This window comes from Papio anubis, chromosome X (assembly GCF_008728515.1).
Source record: "Papio anubis isolate 15944 chromosome X, Panubis1.0, whole genome shotgun sequence".
NCBI classification, from domain to species: domain Eukaryota; kingdom Metazoa; phylum Chordata; class Mammalia; order Primates; family Cercopithecidae; genus Papio; species Papio anubis.
This window is the reverse complement of record NC_044996.1, coordinates 83,322,231-83,341,181: the sequence shown is the minus strand read 5'-3', so window position 1 is coordinate 83,341,181 and position 18,951 is coordinate 83,322,231. Positions and strand designations below refer to the sequence as shown.

General features: G+C 43.9%; 1 protein-coding gene across 4 annotated transcripts in view; it reads right to left on the bottom strand.

Moving 5' to 3' along the window:
- The window catches only part of OPHN1 (oligophrenin 1), a 365,836-nt gene extending 351,686 nt beyond the window's left edge, over nt 1-14,150 (bottom strand). The window contains exons 1-2 of one of the 4 annotated variants that reach the window (XR_002519579.2): nt 13,414-14,122; nt 13,113-13,270 (exon numbers count right to left, since the gene is read on the bottom strand). Coding sequence is in view for 3 of the 4 variants with exons in the window: in XM_021932859.2 (XP_021788551.1) it covers nt 13,113-13,266 (154 nt within the window). In the remaining variant the exon portion in view is untranslated. Of the gene's footprint in view, nt 1-13,112; nt 13,271-13,413 lie in introns of all 4 variants that reach the window. The other 3 variants (XM_021932859.2, XM_021932860.2, XM_021932858.2) reach the window with 3 other exon arrangements.
- Between the last annotated feature and the right edge of the window lie 4,801 nt (nt 14,151-18,951).

The window sequence follows — 18,951 nt, the reverse complement described above, 5'->3', positions numbered from 1 at the left end:
GCCTGTGGGTATCCAATCTACTTATTTCTACTTATCAACATTAAAAAATAAAAATCTTTGCTGGTTTAATGGAGAGACCACAGCTGCCTTCTCTAGTGTGCCAATAGAATGACACATGTTTTCTATTAAACATCACATTATTAACTCCTGCCATTAGAAACATTAAAGGCACAGTTGACCAGCAGCTTTCAGAACAACTGGAAGCCACTGGGTGGAAGGGCGGGGTAACACACTTTGGGAAAGCCAGTTCTAAAGGGGGCTGCTGACTCCTTAGAGGTAAGACTGCTACTGAAAAAGGAAACCCTCCCTGAAGAGAAGAACTGCCAAGCAACCGCCTCCTTGCCCAGTGGCCAATTCAATGAATGCTTCAATCAGCCAGATCTTGCTGGACTTGTTAGACCTGACAAAACAACGGCAATAGCTTTGGTAATGTCAGACAGGGGCTAGTACAAAATTGCCTGCTGCAATGGAAATCTCTATAATGAGCTCTGCTGAAAACACATGCCAATTATGCCCATATTGCCAGAGGAGCAGAAGCTGATTAAAGGCATATGGGTAAGAAGAAGGCAAAAGAACTGGTCCTAAATATACTACCATAGCATACCTATATTTATGAGCTCCTCTGAATGTCGAGGGCTGCCTAACACGTGGCATAAGAAGATCCAAAAGACTTGAAATCACAGTTTGAAGGTGAATCATTAGAGCAGGGACAGCTGGCTAGAAGGGCAATTTTAAAAACAAGGCACAATAACACAAGGTCTCTTAAGAGGGCTTCCTCAGGTCCTAGAGGGAGAAGGAGATAGTGGCAGACACAGGCAACCCCGAGGAGGATACACGACAGGGTTTTACAGAGATTGAGCTGTGTGCAAAGATGGTATTAGGAGGAAAGGCTCAAAGAGCAGGAGAGGGCTGAGTGCAAAGCCAGGCCAGCTGGGACAGACATCAGGGAGAATCAGGTAACTACAATGGCAAGACACCATACAGGAAAGCCGAGACATAGACTTCCCAAACCCACCCTGCAAGGCATAACCACTGACCTCCTTCTATAATACATCATAATATAGTAAAAAATTTTCCACTTCTAGGAGCCGGAAGATCTGGGTTTGAATCCCAACTTGCCACACACTAGTGGAGCAATGTTGAGCAAATAACTTCTCTGAATTTCAATTTCCTCATCTGTAAAACAAGGGACCATTATCTGCCCTTGGTTACTTCACCTGTCTGAGAGCACTAATAATGCCCTGCCTGATTAGTTCAAAGAGTCGTTGTAAAGACCAAGTCGAGATCATAGGTGAAACTGTTGTTGAACTGAAAAATACAAAGAAGGAAATTATACTGTGATTATTTTTACGAAGTATTATGTGTGGTATCACTACAAACACACAACTCTGTTTAAGGATGAAACTGGTTCCAAGCAAGATAGAAGCCCCAGCTTTCCTTCCACTTCTTTTTTTTTTTTTTTTTTTAATTTTTTGTTGTTGTTGTTGTTGTTTGTTTGTTTGTTTTGAGATGGAGTTTTGCTCTGTCACCCAGGCTGGAGTGCAGTGGTACGATCTCGGCTCACTGCAACCTCCGCCTCCCGGGTTCAAGCGATTCTCCTGCCTTAGCCTCTGGAGTAACTGGGATTACAGGTGCCCGCCACCATGCCCAGCTATTTTTTTTTTTTTTTTTGTATTTTTAGTAGAGATGGGGGTTTCACCATGTTGGCCAGGCTGGTCTCGAACACCTGACCTCAAGTGATCCACTCGCCTTGGCCTCCCAAAGTGCTGGGATTAAGGGCAAGAGCCACTGCACCTGGCCTTTCTCTCCTCTGTTACTCTGCTAGCATGGCCATCCAATCCCTGGCTAAGTTGTTACCCAATTAGCACACTGGCACCCTTCACTTCCCCATTTAGTACCATTACAGAACGATCATCCCCAAACTCAACATTCACAGATAACAGGCTAAATGATGTCTGCACCATGTATGAAACTTCTAGAATAAAGAAGCAAGAGGTCTATAAAATATCATCCTATTTTTCTTCTTTCTTAACTACTTAACTTTTTTTTCCCCCCCCCCCCCCCCCCCAGACAGGGTCTGGCTCTGTCACCAAGGCTAGAGTGCAGTGGCGTGATCACAGCTCACTGCAACCTCTGCCTCATGGGCTCAAGCCATCCTCCCACCTCAGCCTCCTGAATAGTTGGGATTACAGGCGAGCACCACCATACTTGGCTAATTTTTGTATTTTTTGTACAGGCAGGATTTCACCATGTTGGCCAGGCTGGTCTCGAACTACTGAGCTCAAGCAATCTGCCCCACCTGGACCTCCCAAAGTGCTGGTATTACGGATGTGAGCCACCACACCCCACCACTACTTTACAATTTTTAAGTTTTTTTCCACCCTAAAGATGTAATGAAAAATGCCCAAGGTTACTCCCTCCTTTATCACCAATGTGAATCTTCCCCAATCTTTTTTAACCACCTCACTGGCTTCAGGCAATTCTCCTTTAAAGACATCTACCTGTGTCTGGACTGTCTTCCTCAGGAGCCTTCACAGAATAGCACATAGAAATTCTTACCACAAGCTCAGGTGTCTCAGCCCTGTCAGCTACCCACTTCTCTAATGCTGTTCTCCAGCTTTCAAACCTTTTCTAATGGCCACTTCCTATGGGTATGTGTACTGACGGCTACTTCCATTTCTCTACAGAAGGCCCCAGATGTCTTCTTGACACTTCTACTTTCTGAACTACGTATTCTTCTGTACAGCACTTATATTCTCTTTCATCACTAAAGGGAATAAAAACAATGGGGAACTGTCGAAAGAATACACAGAAAATCTAAGTCTTGGCTCAACTACTGACTAGCTATGCAATCTTAGGGAAGTACTTAAGTTCTCTAAATCTTAGTTTCCTCATCTATAAATTGGAGGTAATTTAACACGTCTTCCCTGTTTAGTGACAGAATGTATGTTAAAGTGCCTTGTATACTATAAAGAGCTTTGCAAATGGCAATTTATACTTACATCTACCTATATATCCACATCCAAAAACCCAACTCAATTTGTATTAGAGTTGTTTCTTCCTCATTCATAAATGGATTGTCTAGATTTCACAAATTTGGGGGAAAGGTCTATTATAGAAGGTCTGTCTCTTGATCTTCTATTTTTTATCAAGCTCCTACTAAGCAAAGGCTAACCAGAAAAACTCCAGAAGTAACTTCAGACTCCCTGAACCTTCCCCTACTTCATTCCTGCAGGTCTGTAAAATGCTTGGCTGCCTTCAGGCTGACACTGAACGTGCATTCTTGGCAAGAGGCATTGAAGAGAAAACAACTCTTTTCTTTCTTTCACAAGCTGAAAGTGATTCTCAACAGAAAAAAAAATAAAATCACAATCTCAGCAAAGAGAGGTTCCTGAAGGGTAGAAACTGTTTTCCTGAAGCACAGTGGGACCAATTATTGGTTTCAGTACTGATTCTGTGACTGACTGGCTCTGTGACCTTGGGCAAGGAACACCCCTCATAGGCTTCGGTTTCCTCATCTGAAATATGAAGGCATTAAATGAAATGTTCAAAAGGCCCCTTGAACTCTGAGTCCAATTCCGGCAAGATACTGCCGATTAGTCATAAAGAAAAGGAAATGGTTAAATACAAATAGCATCTGCTCTTCCCAAAGTAAAAGCAAACAAAATGCCAAGAAGCCCCAGCTTTCCCTCCCCTTGCACTCTGCTTTCATTGTTATCCAATCCCTGGCTGAGTTGTTACCCAATTAGCACACTGGCAACCCTAGCTTTCCCATCTAATGCCATTACAGAGCAATCATCCCCATAATCCCTCAAACACTGGGCATGGATTGTAGAAGACAAACCTCTCCACATCAACCAAACAGGAAAAAAAATCAATATTTCCCATGTTTTAGAGCAAAAGAAATTCAGCATAGTGATGATGGTGGCAGAGGCATTTTCTTTACAATGCTCCAGGTTTGGTTTTTGTTTTTGTTTTGTTTTTGTTTTTGTTTTCTGCACTCAACAAAAGTTGCAAGGGGCAGCTATAAAACACCTCAATGCCTTATTACCCACCCTCCTCCTCCCACCTAATGAATTCAGGACGGATGAATTCAAGATTAGTCTCCAGCTGTCAATTGCCGCATACATAATATATATTTTTCCAATCACAGAGAAAGGCTTTTCTACGACAGCCCGGCTCTGGAAAGAGTTGGAAGTTGAAGTGTGGCCCTCCTGCTTCTGGGAAGTCCTTAACAAAAACCTTTTGTAAAGAACTGCCTCGAAGTTCCTCATATGGCACTCTAGTGCTGGACTTACTGCTCGCCACTTGTGAAAAATTCCAAGCTGCCTTAGGATAAAAATAATATGGGGGAGAACTTTGTCACTCGTTAGTAATGCCAAACGTTTCCCAATATATACTACTCACTACATGAAAAGCAGCTGTGTTTGCCCTAAGAGGTCGACAGATGAGCAGAGAAGAGGGGAGACTTTGGGAACTCCTCAACCAGCTGGTGCAGGCTCTTGGGATAGAAAACAGAGGACAGGTGTCACACCACCAAGATGTATTGCCATTATTCTATGACAAAGGAAACAGAACACGACCAGACCCTATTAAACTGAGCTGGATTGCTCAACAGGGAAATCACCTGATCCTAGCCCTAATGGGGAGGAAATACTGAAAAGAAACCTTCTACTAATGCAGATTTGTGCTGCCAACTGGGTCATTTCAAACAAAGCACCCCTAGCCCCAGTAAAGAACATCAAGACAGTTGAAATGCAAGCTACCTGCTTGAAGGAAGAGCCTTAGACCCAGCACTTTGGGAGGCTGAGGTGGGAGGATCGCTTGAGCCCAGGAGTTTGAGAGCACCCTGGGCAACAACACAACAAAATCCCATCGCTACAAAAAATTTAAAAATTAGCCAGGCATAGTGGCACGTGCCTGTGGTCCCCAGCTACTTGGGAGGCTGAGGTGGGAGCATCGCTTGGGGTTGGGATTCAAGGCTGCAGTTAGCTATGATCTTGCCACTGCACTCCCGCCAGCCCAAGTGCTAGGAGGAGGAGAGCAAAGAAAGAAAGAGGATAAGATTTAGAGAAAAAGATATGGAAAGAAAGATGGAAAGATGAAGGAGAGGAGGGAAGGAAAGAAGGAAAGAAAAGAAAGAAAGAAAGAAAGAAAGAAAGAAAGAAAGAAAGAAAGAAGGAAGGAAGAAAGGAAGGAAGGAAGAAATGGAAGGAGGAAGAAGAAGAAGAGAAGAGAAGAGAAGAGAAGAGAAGAGAAGAGAAGAGGCAGGGCGAGAGGCTCTTCTGGAAGTTCCAGAATCTGACTTGGTCACAACGTAATTCTAGCTTCTAGGTCTCTGGAGAAGTAATTCTCTGTCTTGACTTTCTTTTCCCTACATATAAACCCAGTGGAGTAGATGTGTAGCTTTCTACACATCTACACAACCTTCCAGGTCTGATGTTCTAAAGGAAGATGTAGGTATATAAGACAAGCACCTGTCACCTATTTCTCCAAACACAATGGATTTTTTTTTTTTTCAAACAGCTCTGAGATACGATTCACACACCATAAAATGGCTCACAGAGTTGTACAACCATCACTGCAATCCAATCTTAAAAAATGTTTATGACCCCAAAGAGAAACCCTTTACCCATTAGCAGTCCCAGTACGTTCCAACCCTCCAGTTTAGCAATCACTAACCTGATACTCTCTCTAATAGATCTGCTTATCTGGACATTTCATATGAAAGGAATCATGAACAATAGGTAGTCATTTATAACACTTTTCTCACTTATCCAAAGGTTTTCAAAGTTCATCCTTATTGTACCATGTATCAGTACTTCATTACTTTTTATTGCCAAATACTATTCCATTGTATGACTATACTACCATTTTTCAGTTCGTGGACATTTAGAGGTTGTTTCCACTTTTGGGCCATTATAAATAATTCTACTATGGGCTAGTCACAGGGGCTCACGCCTGTAATCCCAGCACTTTCAGAGGCCGAGGTGGGCTGATCACCTGAGGTCCGGAGTTCGACACCAGGCTGGCCAACATGGTGAAACGCCGTTTCTACTGAAAATATAAAAATTAGCTGGGCGTGGTGGACACCTGTAATCCAAGCTACTCGGGAGGCTGAGGCAGGAGAATCGTTTGAACCGGGGAGGCAGAGGTTGCAGTGAGCCAAGATTGTGCCACTGCACTCCAGCCTAGGTAACAGACTGAGACTCCATCTCGAAAAAATAAATGAATAAAAATAAAAATTAAAAATCACACACTGAATTTCCTCTTCATACTCTTCTCACAATTGTAATTAATTATTTAAGAGGGTAATTTGATATTTAACATATGTTCCAAAAGGGCAGAGCCTATAGTATTCTTATTCACCACTGTATCCCCAGTTTCCAGGATAGTACCTGACACATAGTAGGTGCTTAGTAAAACCTTCTTGAATTAAATTAAATTGCCTTTACATTGCCCAAGGTTTAGCACTTGATACAAGCTTGGTAAAGGATCATGAGGGCCTTCCACCCCACTAGAAAATAAAATCAGCTCAAGATTTCCAGGGTACTCCCATGGAACTGTGTAACTTTCCAGATCCTCATAGGCTTTTAGGAAATTTCTGTAGTAACTGATTAGAGAAACAGATGCCAGATTAAACAAAAGGTTTTGACTATGCTTAAAAAAATAAGGCTATAAAAATGACACTAAAAGGTAAATTTCCTTCATTACTCTAGAGCCTGATTGGAAAACTTTTCTTAACAGGCAAGTCGAGCTAAAATCTTCCCTACCCCACCCTGGCACCATCCTCTACCCCTAAATAAGAATAGTTTCTTATAAATGGACACACTGAAAGGTTGGCTTGATTCACTTTTCAACCCTAGTTCCCACAGCACCCACAGTCCAGCTACTTTGGAATCTGGTCTTCTGAGGACCTCCAATGAATATGGCAATGTATCACCTCTGTCAAATTCCATTTAACATTGCTTCACATCTATTAATACTAACAGCAGTATCAAATGACATACCAATTATATTGATCTGAGCTACTCTGGAGAAGATGTAAAAGAACTCCATGTGCTCAGAAGCACTGATTAACTATCACTGGGATAACGACAAGATACCTGCTGAGCGAGAATGCATATTATACCACCAACTCATCCCGCACACCATGGCACTACACCCATCCCAAAGGGATTAAAAGCTTTGGGGTACCTCAGTATAGAGCTATTCAGAACAGAACTGAAGGGAAGCAGGTTGAGACCTACCAAGAAGCATTCAATTAGAGGACAGTCAAGTAAGTCAGCAAGTCATCTACTCATGCTGGACATACTACTTGGATTTTCCCTTTGCCTATTATTCTCCCAGAGTGAAGATGAATTGGCTCCTGAAGTTTATGACAGAATCAATTCACATTGTTTGACTATTTGACTAACATGGTGGTAGCCAGAAAACAAAATAATAAAACCAGAAGGAAACGTAAATATTATTGACCAAGCCTCTAATTTTATAAAATGGGAAAACTGAGACCGACAAAACTAAAGACTTATACAAAGTCATATAGCTAGCTAGTGGCAGAATTGGAATCAACCCATCCTTCCAGGAAAGCAACCATTCACTGGACAGGTGCCCCGGTTGCCAAAGTGAAAGCTGCAAAGGCACCCCAAAAGATGACCTTAATGTAAACATCTAAAACTCTAACCCTAAAAGCATAGAGTGTGAGAAAGTCACCTTTTTTAAAAAAATTAAGATTGAGTTATTAAAACTATAGAATTATATTATTTCTACTTTATCAATTTTATGTACATTTAGAGTACCGAATGTATCTTTTGGATTTTTTTCTTTCTTTTTTTTTTTTTTTTTTTTTTCTTTTTTTTTTGAGATAGGCTTGAACCAATGCACCTGGACTGTATTCTTTTTTTTTTTTTTGACCAGGAGACAGGGTCTCACTCTGCAGCCCAGGCTGGAGTGCAGTGGAGCGATCTCTGCTCACTGTAACCTCTCTGCCTCCAGGGCTCAAGCAATCCTCCCACCTCAGCTCCCTGAGTTGCTGGGACGACAGGCACGCACCACCACGCCCAGCTAATTTTTCATATTTTTTGTACAGACAAGGTTTCACCATGTTACACGAGCTGGTCTCAAACTCCTGGACTGAAACAACCCGCTCGCCTCAGCTTCCAAAAGTGCTGGGATTACAGGCGTGAGCCACCAAGCCCGACCCTGGATTCTTTTAAAACAAGTTTTCGGCTGGGTGCAGTGTCTCACGCCTGTAATCCCAGCAACTTTGGGAGGCCGAGGTGGGTGGATCACTTGAGGTCAGGAGTTCGAGACCAGCCTGGCCAACATGGTGAAACCCTGTCTCTACTAAAAATACAAAAATTAGCCAGGCATGGTAGCGCACACCTGTAATTCCAGCCACTTGGGAGGCTGAGGCACGAGAATTGCTTGAACCCAGGAGGTGGAGGTTACAGTGAGCCGAGATGGTGCCACTGCACTCCAGCCTGGGTGACTGAGTAAGACTCTGTCTCAACAACCACAAAAAAAAACCAAAAGTTTTCATTAGTCCAAGAAAGCCTATGTATGTGTGGTTGTGCATGTATATATGTGGGTTTAGTGATATAATTTTTTTCTGACATCTGTGTGTGTGTGTGTGTATATATACACACACACACACACACACACACACACACACAGAGGCTAGGCACGATGGCTCATGCCTATAATGCCAACACTTTGGGAGACTGAGGCGGAAAAATCATTTGAGCCCAGGAGTTCAAGACCAGCCTGAGCAACATGGTGGGACCTCATCTCTCCAAAAAAAAAAAAATTAATTAGCTAAGATTGGTAGTGTGTGCTTGCAGTCCCAGCTACTTGGGAGGCTAAGTCCGGAGGACCCTTTGAGCCCAGGAGTTCGAAGTTGCAGTGAGCCATGATGGTGCCACTGTACTTAAAAGTATGTCACCCTGGGTGACAGAGTGAGACTCTGACTCTTAAAACAAAAACATACTTATAAAGCACATTATCCTTGGTTTGGAAAAGAGTATTTAGAAATTCTCTTTTAGGCCAGGCACAGTGGCTCACGCCTGTAATCACAGCACTTTGGGAGACTGAGGCAGGCAGATCACTTGAGGTCAAGAGTTCGAGACCAGCCTGGACAGTATGGTGAAACCCCATCTCTACTAAAAAATAAATAAATAAATACAAAACTTAGCTGGGCATGGTGCCATGCACCTGTAGTCCCAGCTACTTGAGAGGCTGAGGCATTAGAATCACTTGAATCCCGGAGACAGAGGTTGCAGTGAGCTGAGATCGCACCACTGCACTCCAGCCTGGGCAATACAGTGAACTCTGTCTCAAAAAAAAAAAAAAGCGTTTTAATTTTTTATTAAATTAAATACAGTCATTTACACTAAAATAATGTGAAATTTTATGTAAGCATAAAATAAGGTCCTGTAATTGGGTTAGTCATTCTTTTCTCAAATCATGAAACTACAATATGCAAAAAATAGTAAGTCATAGAATGTTAGAGCTCAAGTGGGTTTATAAACCTCCTGCCCCAGCCCCATCTTTGTAAAGCCACAGACCCTGGCGTCCCAGTGAAATCGCTTATCAAGGTCACAGATCCCATTAGTAACAGAACCAGCACCTTATTCAGGTATCTAGATGCCATGTCCAGGGTTTTGTCCCATTATACCGTCATTCTGCCTCTGCTCATTTGCAGAGTATCCATTGTTGCTTCCCCAGGAAAGCCCCTATCTGAAGACTGTCATCCTCCATTTTCCTAGCCCGTTAGAGTCCAAGAGTCAGACCTGTAGAGCTACATCATCTAGCTCAGGGGTTGCAGCCTGATTGAATCTGGCCTATGAAAATGTTTTATTTAGTTAGCACAATTTTTTTAAAAAAAATAAGAATGTAGGCTGGGCGTGGTGACTCACGCCTGTAATCCCATCACTTTGGGAGGCTAAGGCTGGTGGATCACTTGAGGCCAGGAGTTTGAGACCAGCCTGCCCAACATGGTGAAACCCTGTCTCTACTAAAAACACAAATATTAGCTGGGCATGGTGGCGTGCACCTGTAATCCAGCTCCTCAGGAGCCCAAACCTCCCTTTCTGTTGCCTATATCCCAGATAACTCAAATTATTTGCTGTCCCCTTTATATTCTGTGTCACTCCTGCTACATGAAACGCCCTGTTCTGAATAGTGTCATGCAGTAGGATAAGCAGGGCCTTTAGAGTCAGGTCTAGGTTCTAATTCAGACCCTTGCCCTTACTAGTTGAGAAAGTTACTTAACTCATCTGAACTTCAATTTCTTCATCTAAAAAATGGGAATAATAATCCTTGTCTCAAAAATTTGTTACAAGATGTAATGCCTGGCACATGGGAACAGCTAAACAAGTGACAGTGTTATTGATTCTACCCAACTCTGATGGTGCTTCCTCCTTGACTTCTCCCTTGTGCTCCCACTGGGAAATCAGCTTTCCCTCTCATGTCATATATCATCAGGTCCACCTGTTCCCACTTTTATGGCTCTTATCTGTATCTACTACCTTATATGATACTCATTTCTATCTATGTCTTGTCTCTCCCACCAGCCTAAGAACCTCTTGAAAGCAGTATCCATCTGTGACTCACTCTGTATGCCTGACAGCCCCAAGAACAATGGCTTGAACACGGTATGTGTCCAGGTATGTATTGAATGAATAGTATGTATTCGCTAACTATATATAACACCTATTAGATGTGTCATGTTGCCTTGAGATATAAGCAGGGGCCACATCACTTGTAATGAATAACGCCTAGCCTCAGTGCTTAGCAAATATTCAAACAACATTGGGGACTGAAGCTGCCAACATAAAAATAAAGGACAAACAGAAAAGTTGGCAATATAGTCACCTTTCAGAGGGATGGTATTTTTATTTTCCATTAATTTAAGTTATAATCATGTGCAGTCGCACATGCCTGTAGTCCTAGCTACTGGGGAGGATGAGGCGGGAAGATTGCTTGAACCCGGGAGATCCAGGCTGCAGTGAGCTGAGATCATGCCACTGCCCTCCAGCCTGGGCAACACAGTGAGACTTCATCTCAAAAACAAAAATTGAAAAAAAAAGAAAGAAAAGGAAAGAAGAAAAACCTTTACTTGCCCCTAGCTTATGAAACTTTTGCCCATCCACCATATGTTTTATTGAACTGCTTTTTTTCTTACAAATCTTAATCTCTCTGATATGCCTTAGCTTGTGATTTTTAGCACACTTTTCGTTACCATCCACTTCACAAAGCCATTCCATTCCTAGCGCTTATGATGAGATTCGTTTTACTGTGGATACAGCACCAAGCAGTTTACTGTAATATGTAAACAAAACACAACAAAGCTGAAACATTCCTCCTTTTCCTTTCTGTGAACTCTCACTTTTCTATTTATGTGGCACAACCTGCATATCCTTAACTTTTTAAGGATCAGCATTTCAGATACTACCAGGAGTTTACTCTTGGTCAGGCCACAATAAGACAAACCATTAAAAGATCAAACACAATCAAATGACCTGCAGGAACTTCAACGGTGTACATATTCCGACCAAAAGTGGGCAGAGAGCATGTGCAGGAAAAGCACAGACTCCACAGGGCAAATCAGAAGGGCTGCACAAGAAATACCAGCTGGCAGCAGTTATCAATGTACTACTACTTTCTTTTCTTTTTTTTGAGATGGAGTTTCACTCTTGTCGCCCAGGCTGTAGTGCAATGGCACGGTCTTAACTCACTGCAACCTCCACCTCCTGGGTTCAAGTGATTCTCCTGCCTCAGCCTCCTGAGTAGCTGGAATTACAGGTGCCCGCCACCATGTGCAGCTTTTTTTTTTTTTTTTTTTTTTTTTTTTTTTTTTTTTTTAAATTTTTAGTAGAGACAGGGTTTCACTGTGTTAGCCAGGCTGGTCTCGAACTCCTCATCTCAGGTGATCCACCCGCGTCGGCCTCCCAAAGTACTGGGATTACAGGCGTGAGCCACCTCGCCCAGCCTCGCACTACCACTTTCAAATCTTTCTTTCTCCCGCTCTTGGTTGACTGCATCTGCCTAAGAAGGTTGCCACACTGGTCCTAGACCCTGTATTTGGTGATAAATTCACTCAAAACAAAGTTATAACCATATAGGACATACTTGCCAATAACTCTGACTTTATTTTTCACAATCATCTTTCAGACAAGAGAAAAAATTAATTTTCACTCCACCCAATCATTACCCTCCATTCTTCTGGGTACATGCTTTGGCATAAAGGGTTGGCTTGCCTGCACTCTCGTTGGGGATGTTTATTATTCTTTCTTTTACTCCAAGCCACCTGCCAACCAGCAGAAAGCAAACACACAATGGGGGAAGGAGAGAGCTTCCCACAGCTGAGTCAGTTGTGACCACTGGAAAAGCCAAGCTAGGTGAAGTTCCTTCAGCCCAGCAGCCCCCAACCCTATCCCTATTTTACTCCCTGGGGGCTGGGCCCCTTGCAGCAGGGAGTAAGTAGGCAGCTCTTTGTTCCACACTCAAGCAGAATTCAGTGGCATGTGAAGCCATCCAATAATCCTGAACTTGGACTGACCTTGACCTAAACCATAGCTCAGTGTGATAAAGAAAATAATTCACTGGGGCAAAGGAGCTTTCCTTAAAAAATAACTTGCCATGGTGAATTTTTTACTGCCCCCCACACTTATCTGTAGCAACCAGAGACCAGTACAAAATTATTAATCAAGCTGCTGACCTTAATCCCCAATTGTTTAGGAGGTGCTGGGGCAGTTGGATGTCACTTTTCCCCAGACAGGGGTGCTGAATATGTCTAACAGTACAGCAGATTGTCCCTTACGAACAACCATCTGCCAAGTAAGGGTAATTGCTGAGCAAGAGGGTCCCTGGCACAGCTACAGATCATGTCTTATAAGGTCAAAACCACTAAAGGAAAAGGCCCAAAGTTCTGGTTGTATCTACCACTTTCCACTTCTACTACCTCCACTCCCCAAGTGTGGGAAACCCATTCACCTCAGAGATCTGGGATGGGAGTCACCCTGCAATCTCCCTTCCCTTGGTGGTGTGGAAAGGCTTAAAGGCCAGACACACCAGCTCAGAGAAACAGCTCATCGAAGCCTTGCACTTACTTCTCATAGCGCTGATAAGCGCGTTGCCGTCTTTGATCACGTCTTTGATGAATTTGTTGGTCCTCTCCAGTTCCTGCTCATAACACTTGAGTCTCTCGCGGAAATCGGGGCTGTCCAGGTAGCAGTCGCTGAACTCCAGCGGGGGATGACCCATGGTTCTGATGGCCGGGAGTAGGGGGAAACGGGGAAGACACAAAGACCGAGGGCATCAATGGCACAGTAGAGGAAGTAGAGGGGACAGACTGAGAGCGCGACCCGCTTAAGGAAACTCATAGCCTCCGTCCCTTTGGAGGACAGGTACCTGTTTCAATGAGACTCCTGGGGAGCGCTGGCTGGTCCGGACGGAGAACAGGCGCCCCGGCAACGGCTTCAGGGCCAGGGAGAGCTAACTACCGCAGTCGGATCCCGGCAGGGTGTTGCCTAGCAAGCAGCATGCCCCCTAGGTATCGCCTCCCCAGATAGGCAGCAAAAACCGCAGCCCGACTTGCCTCCGGAGACTGGCCGGATCCTTCCTGAGCAATTGCAAACGTGACACTTGGGCCCGCCCAGGGTGTAGACGAGGTTAGAGCTGGAGCTGGGAGCAGCCTATCTACAGGCTCCTCGCTCCCGAGCGAGCGGAAGACTTCCTTCGCCGAACTCCGCGGGCAACCCGGATTGCACTGTCCCCTCCCCTTTCTTAAAGCCAACGCCTGCGCCCCGCCCCAGTGAAGCCCGAGGACCAAACCGGAGAGCTCTGGCTCCTTCTTCAACTGTTTTCCTTGTACCTTAGGGTTTCGTGACCAGGGCCCGCGGGCTGCTAAGATTTCTTCCTGGTGCAAGGGAGCCGGCCGGCTGTCCTGTTAGGCGCCGGAAGGGTTAAGCCGGGGCGGCAATGAAACGTAGCCTAGCTCCATAGACACCGCAGCGGGAAGAGGAGGGCGAGAGTGCGACGCACAATAGCCGCGGTGGCCCAGCGCTTCCCTACGGAAACTGGGGAGCAGTCAGCGCCCTAGGACTCCAGCTGGAAAGCGTGGCGGCCTGGGAGATGTAGTCTTTCCGTTTGCACTCCCCGAGACTCCTCCCTGCAGTCTCCCCACCACCCGGCCTGGGCGGCTGCTCTCCCAGAACGGCATTCCCAGCCTGCCGCAGGCTCCTGAGCAGGGACCGGCCCCAAGGGGCAGGTGCGCGGTGCTGGACTCTGCGGGGGAAGTTTCCAAAACTAGAGCAAGAACCCGCAAGACTAGATTGCAGGAAGCCATCTCTCACTTCCCATGATTCGGCTGGGTTGTGTATTCTTTTGCCTTCCCCTCTTTCCAGCCTCCTTCGGACCTACCAACTTCTTTTCCTCTTTCTTTTCCCACGTCTCCTGCTCCAAGCGCTCTAATTCCCGTGGGCCTTCGACCTGAAGGGTTGACTCCTACTCTAGGGTATCTGTGAAGCTCAGTGCCCCCTGCCAAAGAAAGGGAGGCCATAATTCAGAGTTAATATTTTCCTGAATAGGACCTCAGAGCATGGCTTTTGTGGCAGACGCCAATGATTAATGCACATGATTTTCCATGTGTAAGTGGAAAGTCTAAGAAGAGGATGTTATAAATTGTCTTGCAGCTTACCTTGAGGGCAACTGTCTTGAGACTAAGGTTAGGTAGAGGCTCGAAAAACTAAAAAATAGTTTGTGCGTGGGCAAAGAGATCCCTTTAATTCTGCAGAAGTGTTTCAATTAGATTGCCCTGTGAGGAAAGCCAGAACGGAAGGGAGTTGTAAATAGATTAATAGTGGCTAACCCACCTGAATTAGGGTCCTGTTGCTGCTGTGACAAATTACCACAAACTTGGTGGCCTAAATCAGCATAAAGTTATAATCTACAGCTCCAAAAGGCAGAAATCAGAAATGGGCCTCACTCGGATCAAATCAAGATGTTAGAAGGGTTGTGTTCATTTCCAGATACTCTAGGGGTAGAATCTGTTTCCTTACCTTTTCCGGCTCAAGCTGCTCACATCCTTTGGCTCATAGCTCCCTTCCTCCTTCTTTAAAGCTAGCACTGGCCAGTCAAGTCTTTCTCATGCTGCATCACTGTGACTCTCATGCCTCCCCTTAAGGACCCTTATGATTACACTGGGTCCACAGGATAATCTCCCCCATCACATCATCCTTAACTTAATCACATCTGCAAATTTCATTTTGCCACATAAGATAACATAGCCACAGGTTTCAGGGATCAGAACATGGACATCTGTGAAGGAGGAAGCATTATTCTACCCACCACACAACCTATCGCCCACCTCACTAATCTTCAAAACAACCCTATGAGGTTGGTTGTATTATTATACCCATTTAAAGATGGAGAAGCTGGGTCAAAGAGTTTAAGTGACTTGCCCAAGGACAAACAACTTAGTTAAGTGGCGGCACTTGAACTTCAGCCCAACTTGACCACTACACTATATAGCAGAATGGCAAAGAGTCCAATGAGAAAGAGCCCTCTGAAAATAAATAAGTAGCCACATCTCAGAGAAAAGTTTTGTTTCTTACTCTTTTTATCTTTAAGGTTAATTTATGGGAAAATGTCCAAAATGAGCTTTAAATGCACCGTGGGTTGAAAAATGCAGGTACTAAGGGAAGGTGCCCATTCAGTGGGTATATTGTCTTTCACACTAGTATGTTTCCTTTTAGCATTCATTCACTCATTTAACAAGCATTTTTTGAACACCTGCTATATACTTTTATTTATAGAGCCTATACATATATTTTCATCACTATAAAAATTGCCATTGACAGTTTTTAAAATGTTATTTATTTATGTATTTTTTTTGTTTGAGAAAGGGTCTCACCCTGTTGCCCAGGCTAAAGTGCAATGAATAGCTCAATCACGGTTCCCTGCAGCCTTGACCTCCCTGGGCTCAGGTGATCCTCCCACTTCAGCCTCCTCCTGAGTAGCTGGAACTACAGGCACATGCCACTGCACCTGGCTAATTTTTGTATTTTTTTGTAGAGATGGGGTTTCGCTCTGTTGGCCTGGGCTAGAAGGATCCACCCACTGCAGCCCCCACCAAAGTGCTGGGATTATAGGTGTGAGCCACCGCGCCCAACTGCTATTGACATTATTGGTGTTAGATGCAATCATACTCATCTGAGTTCCTATACCCAAGGTGTTTTACAGTCATCTGTGTTATCCTTTATCTAGACAATGAAACTAAAGCACAGAAATAACAAATTCCCTAGAACAGATACTGAAGAAGAAACAGCGTTAAAATTAGAACTCACACAGGGCATGGTGACTCACACTTGTAAACCCAGCACTTTGGGAGGTCAAGGCAGGCAGATCACCTGAGGTCAGGAATTCAAGACCAGCCTGGCCAACATGACAAAACCCCATCTCTATTAAAAATAAAAAATTAGCCAGGTGTGGTGATGTGCACCTGTAATCTCAGCTAGTCAGGAGTCTGAGGCAGGAGAATCGCTTGAACCCAGAATGCAGAGGTTGCAGTGAGCCAAGATTGGGCCACTGCACTCCAGCCTGGGTGACAGAGCAAGACTCCATCTCAAAAAAAAAAAAAAAAAAAAAAAAAACTCAGTTCCTCCGATAATACTTGCATTCATCAAGCACTATCTTAATTGCTTTGCACAATTTCTCCCTGACCCTCACGGCTAACCCTATGTGACTGAGAGTCTTTAAATTTTTGTTCACATAATCCCTAAAAGAATTTTGGGGAGCTATGTACTCCTTCATTTTTAAGTTAACATCTTTTTTGTTTTGTTTTGTTTTCGTTTTTGTTTTTTTTGAGACAGAGTCTCGCTCTGTCACCCAGGCTACAGTGTGGTGGCACAATCTCCACTCACTGCAACCTCCACCTCCCAGGTTCAAGCAATTCTCCTGCCTCAGCCTCCCGAGTAGCTGGGATTACAGGCACATGTCACCACGCCCGCTTATTTATTTATTTATTTTTAGTAGAGATTGGGTTCACCATGTTGGTCAGGCTGGCCTTGAACTCCTGACCTTGAGCGAGTCACCCACCTCAGCCTCCCAAAGTGCTGGAATTACAGGCGTGAGCCACTACCCCTGGCCCAACATCTAAATTTTTTCATTATGCTTAAATAGTTGCAAAAATTTAATTTCTAACATACTAGAAATATCAACATTTTAAAATAAAGCTGTTATATCACTCTTTTAAAAGTATTCAATCTGACATCCATCATCAAATGCACAAAGCAAAACAAATTGTAAACATCTTGAATCTTCAAAAAATTTACATTGTTCCTTTTTTTCTTCTTCAAATCAATTATCTATACATTTTCCCCACAGAAATTTTATCCCTTTTTTTCTTTTTCTTTTTTTTAATAGTCTTACTCTGTCACCCAGGCTGAAGTGCAGTGGCACAATCTTAAGTGCACTGCAGCCTTGAACTCCTGAGCTCAAACGATTCTCCCATCTCAGACTCCCAAGTAGTTAAGAGTATATGCCTGAGCCACCATGCCTGGCTAATTTTTTTTTTTTTTTTTTTTTTTTTTTTTTGTAGAGACAGAGTCTCACCATGTTGTCCAGGCTGGTCTCAAATTCTTGGCTTCAAGCAATCCTCCTGCCTCAACCCCACAAAGCCCTGGGATTATAGACATAAGCCACCACACCTGGTCAACCATCATACTTCTATACTTAAAGTCTATTGATCACCATATCGAATTTCTCTGCAACAAAAATATGCTCATAAACAGATTTTTTTTTTTAAACCGGGTCTCACTCTGTCACCCAGGCTGGCGTACAATGGTGCAATCACAGCTCACTGCAGCCTCAAATTCCCAGGCTCACATGATCCTCCCACTTCAGTCCCAAGTAGCTGGGACTACAGGCGCACGCCACCATGCCCTACTAATTTTAAAATTTTTAATAGAGACAAGGCCTCCCTATGTTCCCCAGGCTGGTCTCGAACTCCCGAGCCCAGGAAGTCAAGGCAATTCTCCTGCCTTGGCTTCTCAAAGTGCAGGAATTACAGGCGTGAGCCACCATGCACAGCCCATAAATAGCAAGTTAATTCTTTTTATTTCCCTGTGACCATAGGCTTCACGGATTAAAAAGCTTCTGTGATTATTAAGCATACACAATAGAGTAAAATAATGTGAACACATTGTAATTATTATTAAATATAAAATTTTATTGGGGCTGGGTGTGGTGGCTCACATCTATAATCCCAGCACTTTGGGAGGCCAATGCCAGCAGATCACTTGAGGCCAGGAATTCAAGACCAGCCTGGCCAACATGGTGAAACCCTATCTCTACTAAAATACAAAAAAAAAAAAAAAAAAATAGCCAGGCATGGTGGAGTGAACCTGTAATGCTAGCTACTCAGGAGGCTGAGGCAGGAGAATCGCTTGAATCCGGGAGGCAGAGGTTGCAGTGAGCCAAGATCACACCATTGCACTCCAGCCGACAGAGTGAGACTCTCTCTCAGAAAAAAAAAAAAAATTATTGGAGCTGCGTCTCTTAGTAAGATGGATAAGAAAGGGGTAGGTTTCAGGGCATTGAGTTAAAGAAGATTCCTGAACACCAATATTTTAAATTCTTTCTATGTTTAGCCCCAAGGGTTTTTATATCTTGGGCCAAAGCACCATAGTAAGATTCTTGATGTTTAAAAGGTATGCTTTCCCCTTGAGATATTGAGCAAGGGAGGTAGGAAAGGAAAACTGGAGGTGAGTTCTCAGACAAATGATTTTTAGAAAAAGTACTAAAGAAAATTGCATATTCGGAAATTGGTTCACTTTCGGCTACCTGGTGACCTCAAAGCCGTTGGACAGTTTCCATGTACCTTGCTCTGGACTGAGTATTTGTATTCACCCAAAGTTTATATGTTGAAATCCTAACCCTCAAGGTGAT